At 39.7% G+C, this 7,038-nt stretch overlaps 1 protein-coding gene across 4 annotated transcripts; it reads right to left on the bottom strand.

Annotated features, from left to right (window-relative positions):
* On the bottom strand, positions 1–3,656 carry spast (spastin). 4 transcript variants are annotated; one of them, XM_031877904.1, is made up of 16 exons: positions 3,438–3,656; positions 3,277–3,360; positions 3,117–3,203; positions 2,862–3,028; positions 2,625–2,758; positions 2,432–2,525; positions 2,269–2,343; positions 2,099–2,170; positions 1,916–1,991; positions 1,710–1,801; positions 1,521–1,600; positions 1,387–1,429; positions 1,186–1,265; positions 1,026–1,096; positions 881–921; positions 1–788 (listed from the first exon to the last, which is right to left on the bottom strand). In XM_031877904.1, exons 1-16 carry the CDS (start codon positions 3,553–3,555, stop codon positions 663–665), a joined length of 1,440 nt encoding a protein of 479 aa, XP_031733764.1. In that variant the 5' UTR covers positions 3,556–3,656; the 3' UTR covers positions 1–662. The 4 variants fall into 4 exon arrangements, 3 of the variants coding, with proteins under 3 accessions (XP_031733764.1, XP_031733769.1, XP_031733777.1); XM_031877909.1 differs by having other exon boundaries at positions 3,117–3,200; XM_031877917.1 differs by having other exon boundaries at positions 3,538–3,656.
* Positions 3,657–7,038: the final 3,382 nt, after the last annotated feature.

The raw sequence follows: 7,038 nt of genomic DNA, 5'->3' as shown, positions 1-7,038 counted from the left end.
AAACTTTTAATGATTGTATTTATTAATGCATGAGGAAAGCAAGAAGCTATTGCAGTTCTGCTCAATACATTTCCAACTCTACTGAGCCAACACAACAAATCGTTAGGTCTGCTACTTTCAAAAGACAATAAAAGTAGTTTTATCTAAAAACTATGAATACAAATGGAAATAAAAAAAAAAACATTTTTATGATACAAATTCACCAAAGCTATTTTATCTTTTCCCAATTATCATACTTGCATGTGCAGAGAGCACTTGGTGATCAATACCATCAACATGTCAAAACATCAGGTGTGTAAAATGATCCAGCTCTGTGCAGCAATGTCAGGATCTGCATAAACGTGCTGCCCTCTTGAGGCAAGAGGAAGATCACTTGTAGTTTTGCAAAACAACTCTTGAGAATAAATACAATTTCAAGTAACTAAACAGTGTTTTAGGAGTTTAACAATACAGTTCGAAAATAAATCTAACTAGCAAAGCCTTCCCAAAAAACAGGAAATGTTTCCAAATGTCATATTTACACATTATAGCTGTAATAAGCTGCAAAGGGTTTGTTCCAGGTTTTTATGTTCATTTATGTTAATGACATCTCTTACCCACAGATTGAAACAGAAAAATCAACGTCAGTTAATTTTTTTTTTTTGAACAAGTTCAAATCTAGTTCAAAAAGCTGTTGTGTCCCCAAAATCTTTGTTCCATTTGGTATACATAGTAAGAGTCGCTGAGCCAACACTGGGCTTAATGCGCTTCAGGGAATCCTCAAAGTCTTTCATCTTGATGTTACGCATCTGTGTAGACAGACAAACACAAATACATACTGTTACATACTTCTTAAATGGGCAGAAAGGAAATATATGTCGTATTGTGAATATAGCAATACCTCACTAGCAGCCATACTTCGGACTTGGTCTGGACCCAACTCTGTGTAAGAGAGGATTTTCATATTAAAAAAAGCTGCAGATTTAGTTCGTCACGGAGGCTGAAATACACACCAACGATACCATAATGTTAGGAGGACATCTTACCTCTAATTGGCCCAAGCGCAGCATCTTTGGCTAACGACGTGAGATCACTTCCTGAATATCTTGCACTATTTCTATCAAGTCAAATATCAAGGAATTAATGCATATACACAGAAAAATAATGCCGTGAAAGGCTGTATTGGCATTTAAATATCAAACTCACTTTGCGAGATAGGACAGCTCATTTGTGCTCAATGGACTGCCGTGCTTTTCCAAAAGGTTTTTCAGCAGCGTGAGTCTTGTCTGGAGGAACGAGTTACATCCTATGTATAAATGAACTTTCAAAATGCAACATTCGCATTTCAAAGCTAAGAAAGACACTGATCATAGTAATAAACTGTCAAAATGGTTCCGATGTAAATACCTCCGCGTCAGGCAACGCCACATAAATCCTTTTTGCAAAGCGCCTGTAAGATTAACAGGAGAGGAAAACTGTAGTGAGCTTGTAACAAAATAAATGCATAACAACTGTGCAGCGTGCAGAGTTGCAGCATGTACCTCAGTACTGCTTCATCGAGCTCCTGAGGCCTGTTGGTCGCTCCCATTACGAGCACCCTGTCATCCCCTCCTGACTGCACCTGAAACCAAGAAGCATTGTCGTGAGAATAAAAGCGTAGCTCTCTGAGATAACAGAGACTTAAGCGCTCTGGAGCGGGTTAGTGATCAGATGTCAGAGGCTGCTCTTACCCCATCGAACTCAATGAGGAACTCGGTTTTTAATCGACGAGAGGCCTCGTGTTCTCCCTCCCTCCTTTCACAGAGCAAGCTGTCAACTTCATCTGAATGGAAAATCATAATTAAAATAATTTGGGGTTTGTTTATGAACTGCAATTTTGGAGATTCAATTAGTGTTTGGAGCACATTTAGTCAATAAATAGACGAGTAATACAAACCGATAAAGATGACAGAGGGTTGCAATTCTCTGGCAACTGCAAACAGTGCTCGTACAAGCTTCTCTCCCTCTCCTACCTGTGACGGCGGTAGACAAGAAAGGTTAAAAAAAAAAAAACCTACACTAAGTTTAGTGTAGTGTGGAGACCTACTCTAGACTAAGAGCACTAAAAGTGTTTTCTTACATATTTAGACGTCAAACTGGCTGCGCTGATGTTGAAGAACGTGGAGTTTGACTCTGCAGCGACTGCTTTGGCCTAGTAGAGGAAGCCAGGGTTACATTTCACATCATAATACTGAGGCAGTTTGACCTGGACAAATGTGTATGCTGTGTTGAAAAGAACATTTGACTTACCAGCATGGTTTTCCCATTTCCAGGCGGGCCAAATAAAAGCAAACCATGTGCCGGAGCTCTCAGGCCGGTAAAGAGCTGAATGGCGTGTTAAAAAAAATGTTAAATGTAAATCTGAAAAGGCAGAAATATAGTAAGCTGAGAAAAGATATGAATGAGTGATCACCTCTGGTCTTAAGGCAGGGAGAATGACAATCTCTTGGAGTGCTTGCTTGGCCAAGTCCTGTCCCGCAATGTCTTCAAAGGAAACAGACGCTCCACTGCAATGAACACAGGAAGCTAATTAAACTGCAGCAATTGTTATTTTTTTTTACAATTATTTGGTTTATTATTGTTGTAATAACAATACTTCTAAATACCGGTCAACAATGTCATTCATAATCAAGCTGGCCAGTTTGCTGTCCACATTCTTGAAGTTCTTCATATCCCTCTTTGGGGGCTGTTTCACGGCTGTGGGTTTTCCATTTATAGCTTTTCCAGCCCGTGGGGTCAACTTAGCAGGAACACAAATATCCAGAGAGCAGTACACACTTCATCAGAGTCAGTCATCTTTAAATAACAAACAACTGGGCAACTAAATGTCATTTAAAAATCACCTTTGGATCAGTGGATCTGGATGGGGGTCTAACGAAGGTGGAGGGCTTGATGTTAGTGGGCACGCCTCGCGCTGCAGGCTGGCTTTTGGGCACAGGCTTTGGTTGTGGAAGATCATGATTTGAGGTCTTCAGTGGATTACTCCTCCTTTTTGATGCCATTGTCGCCTCTGTGAAGCAGGAACAGTATTCATATTCAGCATCCCTCTCCAGAGTCAGATGACTAATGAGTCTAGACTTGACCATGATGCCACTTACCTAGAAGAGCAAGCCTATCTCTTGCCATGGTGAGATTGGTGACCATTTTATCTCGAAGTCTCTTTGATCGGTCATATTGCTCTCCTGCTAACAAAACGTGGTGTATAAGGCTAACACATTTTACACTGTGTACAATCATATGTATATACATGTATACTACCTTGTCCCGTGATCTCTACAGCAATCCCCCTTTCAAGCTCAGAAATCCCCTTCTTGTACCACTGTACAGCCTCCTCTTTATCTCCTGGCATTACGGGGAAGAGTGCGTGTTAATTACAAGCTGCCATGCGACACAATGAATATGTCACACTATAAACAAACCTGAGTCATGTTCGTCGATCCTTAGCGCCTTCGATACATACTCAAACGCCTGTTTATGGTAGTTTTTAATAACTTCACCGCTGTCTTTGCTTTTACTTGCCATTCTTTTGGCCGACATTAGCGCTCATTACGTTCAGAGTTAGTCGCTTTTGAGGTGTGTAGGCTTGCTAGTTGTCCTCGCCATTCCGTTCCGTTCAGACCAAGCCGTCGCCATTTTGACTTTTTGCAACCTTTCTTTCTTTCTTTTTTGAGGTTCATTGGCGGTTGGAAAACAATGAATTGGCGCATTACCGCCACCAACTGGTATGGAGTGTGGATCAGGCTGTCTAGTACTTATATAGTTTAATATAATAAAAAAACAATAGCAAAAAAAAAGAAAGAAAGAAAAAGGAACAAAAAAAAAGCAACAGGCTCATATTTTCTTAATAATATTAGTTAGTCTAGGATACTGAAATAGTACTTGATAACATTCACTTTTTGAGTTATTTTGCAGAATATCCACTGCATCAAAACGTACCTCCATCTTGCCGAGCTGCCTTCTTTCTTGTTCATATTTTTGACATTGAACAATAACGTGTTCTATTGTTTCCTCTTGCCCACAATAGTCACATTTGCCTGTTTCATGTTTTCCTATTTTTAGAAGCATACTGTTTAGGCCAGTGTGTCCATATCTAACACTTGGTATCACTGTTTCATCGCTCCTGTTCCTTCCTGCACATCTCACATCCCTCTGAATATGATCCTTGATTTAGGATCCTGTTGGCCAATTGATGTGATGACATCCAGATTACAGCAACTGCAAAACATAGTCTTACACGGAAAATACAGCAGGAATCTTGTCTCTGGTAAAGATAAGGAAAACATGATGAACTGAGGAAATTAGATGATTGAAATGTAAGAGGTCTTCTAAAGATTGAGGCTGAATATTTCAGGTGCATTGCTTCTTTATATCAATATGCAATTCCCCACAATGCACCCTTCCCTTTGATGGAAAGACATTTCCCTTAAAATCTTACTTCAAACAAACACAGACACTTTGCTTCCGATAATTCAAAAATCAGCAAACGACTGTGACCCATTTGTCAACACAATCCTCACATAAATACCAATTATCTGCTAACATTGATATTTTTCCAGACTTTCCTTCATCATTTCAGCAACATCAGGACTCTGCAATACATCACAGAAATGGATTCATCATATGTCATTACTCATTGGGATTAATCCCATAATATCCACTTCTCTTGACAGTGTTAGCTGCTCTGTAACTACTCCATCCCTCTGACCTTCAGTCACTTCAAACTGTAAACCACGTTTTGTGCTACTGAACCATGAGTCTGTATTGTTTCACAACTACTGTTCATATTTAAGGCTGATATAATAATCACTCAATGAAAACAACAAACTTACAACAACATAGAAAAACACATTTTTTAAATGTTTGTGATCCAGATTTTTATACCTTGAAGACGTGTTATGGATATATTTTAGTTATTTGAACAGAAAAACAAAGATAAAACTGTTTTGTGTGTTTGTGACTATTCACCTCTCTACCAAGTTCATTGAACGTCATAAAGAAAGCCCCGTTAGTTTGCTGTATCTGTGGTGCTGCACTGACTGCTGTGATTGATGCTCATCGCTCCTCTCCTCCAGGTGGAGGCGCTGTAGGACAAACAAACACGACTGCTTTCTGGACGTTTTCATGGGAACTAGAATATAAAGAAGCAGTGATGAAGCTGCTGTAACATGTAAACACGTTGTTGTTGTTGTTGTTGTATCAGCTGTTTGTAAAAAGACTGGGTCCTGCTGTGTTACTCAGGCTGCACTACAGCGTCTATTCACAGGCGCGATCCCACTACTGAGCGGCACGGGGGCTTTGACCTGCTCCGTCTCCGACCTGGGTCGGTGCACCCCTCCTTAGACGACCTGGTGGTCCTGGACTCCCCCAGGAGCACCATACCGATACCGAACTTAGTGCGGACACACGATCTTCATAGTCCGCTGCAGCTCAGAGCTCCTGAGCTCAAACGATCCGCCAGCCTCAGCCTCCCGGTAACTTGGATTACAGGCGCGCGCCACCGCACCCGGCGAGAGAGCTATTTGTTCAGAGAGGTTTGTGCTTTTACAAACGTGACGTCATCACGACGCACGCTCCAGCGGTATCTTTGTACAATTTCCCCAAAACTCTCTCAGTAATAAAACCGTATTCTCTTATTTACTGAACAAAAACACCAGTTTATTCTTCACATAACTGCACGTTTTATGTAACTTAAACCTATTCTGACGCTCAATAACAAGACAATATATTGAACTAAAAAGCTTAAAAGTGGATCACAATGTGAACACATTTTCTTTATTCAAACAATAAAACTTTGATTACTTTTGTCTCCGACATTTCTATGACAAAGGTGCAACATGACACTTAAATCTGGTGTGAGGTTTAAAAAAGCCCTTTAACCTTTTCTGGATTCTACTTCTTAGACTGGTAATGTGTTGTTATTTATGAACCTCTGGTTTATTTAGCTAAATCTGGTTCAACCACACAGCTTCTTTCATTTGTTGTCTATTAGTTCTCTTGTCAGGACTTTGTAGATGTGTTGACTGAGCTCTCTTTACACCTTCTGACTCTCCTGTGTTGTTACTTCTGTTAAGATGGTACGATTTTACATCTTCATAATATATTAACCCCTGTTATTATTGTGCCAAAAATGCCCCGAACAGCTTCTTAAAACTCACAACCTAAATAATCAGTTGAGATTAGTAATATTATATTTTGGCTTGTCAGAGAATTCAGAGAGAAGAAGTTTACTTGATGTATACATTATATTTATCAACTATTTAATCAATATTTCTTTTTCTTTTTTTACAAACCATGTTATTTTAACAAATTTCACCTCCTCTAGATTATCCTGTATTTTGTAAAGGTAGCTCTAAATATCAACAGTGTATAGTGTGAGCTGAGTTTAGTTTTAAGCAATCTGATTGGCTGATCCAACCCCTGTCACAGTTGTAGAAAAAGGTAAATAACAACTCTCCATTATAACGTTCCACAAATTTGTAAGAACGAGGTTCTGTGGAGAATTTGAACCCACACACAATGCATGCAACCTCTCGAAATAAGTTGATTTGATGAGTTTAGTTTAACAATTCGTTTTACATTTAGTCAAAAGATGCATTGTATAAGTTCTGAAATGGTTCAACAACTAAGAAACACAAGTTAACAAAACTTTCTGCCAAGATTGATGGACTTTATTGAGCTTTGAGAAGAGCTGGAGGTGATCGTGGAGAATAAGGAGGAGGAAGAAGCATCTCTGATGCACTGCTGTTGTAGACGGTCCTTGATCAGCTCCTTATAGATCTGAAAGTCTGTGATGTCCACCAGGGCCTGGAGAAAACCACAAAGACAACATTAATGGGAGGTTATTTTCTCAAACTTCCGCTAACGTTAATGGGAAGTTATTTTCCTCACCTTCCGCTAATGTTGCCAGGAGGTTATTTTCTATTTTCCGTACCTTCCACTGACATTCCCTGCAGGTTATTTTCTTAACCTTCTTCTAACGTTCCCTGCAGGTTATTTTCCTTACCTTCCACTAACGTTCCC

The sequence above is a fragment of the Anarrhichthys ocellatus genome, unplaced genomic scaffold (assembly GCF_004355925.1).
Source record: "Anarrhichthys ocellatus isolate YVR2014 unplaced genomic scaffold, GSC_Weel_1.0 scaffold3, whole genome shotgun sequence".
In the NCBI taxonomy this organism is placed as follows: Eukaryota; Metazoa; Chordata; class Actinopteri; order Perciformes; family Anarhichadidae; genus Anarrhichthys; species Anarrhichthys ocellatus.
Note: the sequence above shows the minus strand (reverse complement) of the source record. Positions and strands in the feature narration are given on the sequence as shown.

Bases quoted from the DNA above. Each gene is read 5' to 3' on its own strand.
- spast (XM_031877904.1), bottom strand. From the start codon at position 3,555: ATGTCGGCCAAAAGAATGGCAAGTAAAAGCAAAGACAGCGGTGAAGTT. The intron at 3,029-3,116 runs GTAAGTGGCATC...CCTGCTTCACAG, and splicing joins AGATAGGCTTGCTCTTCTAG to AGGCGACAATGGCATCAAAA. The intron at 2,344-2,431 runs GTGATCACTCAT...CACGCCATTCAG, and splicing joins TCCCTGCCTTAAGACCAGAG to CTCTTTACCGGCCTGAGAGC.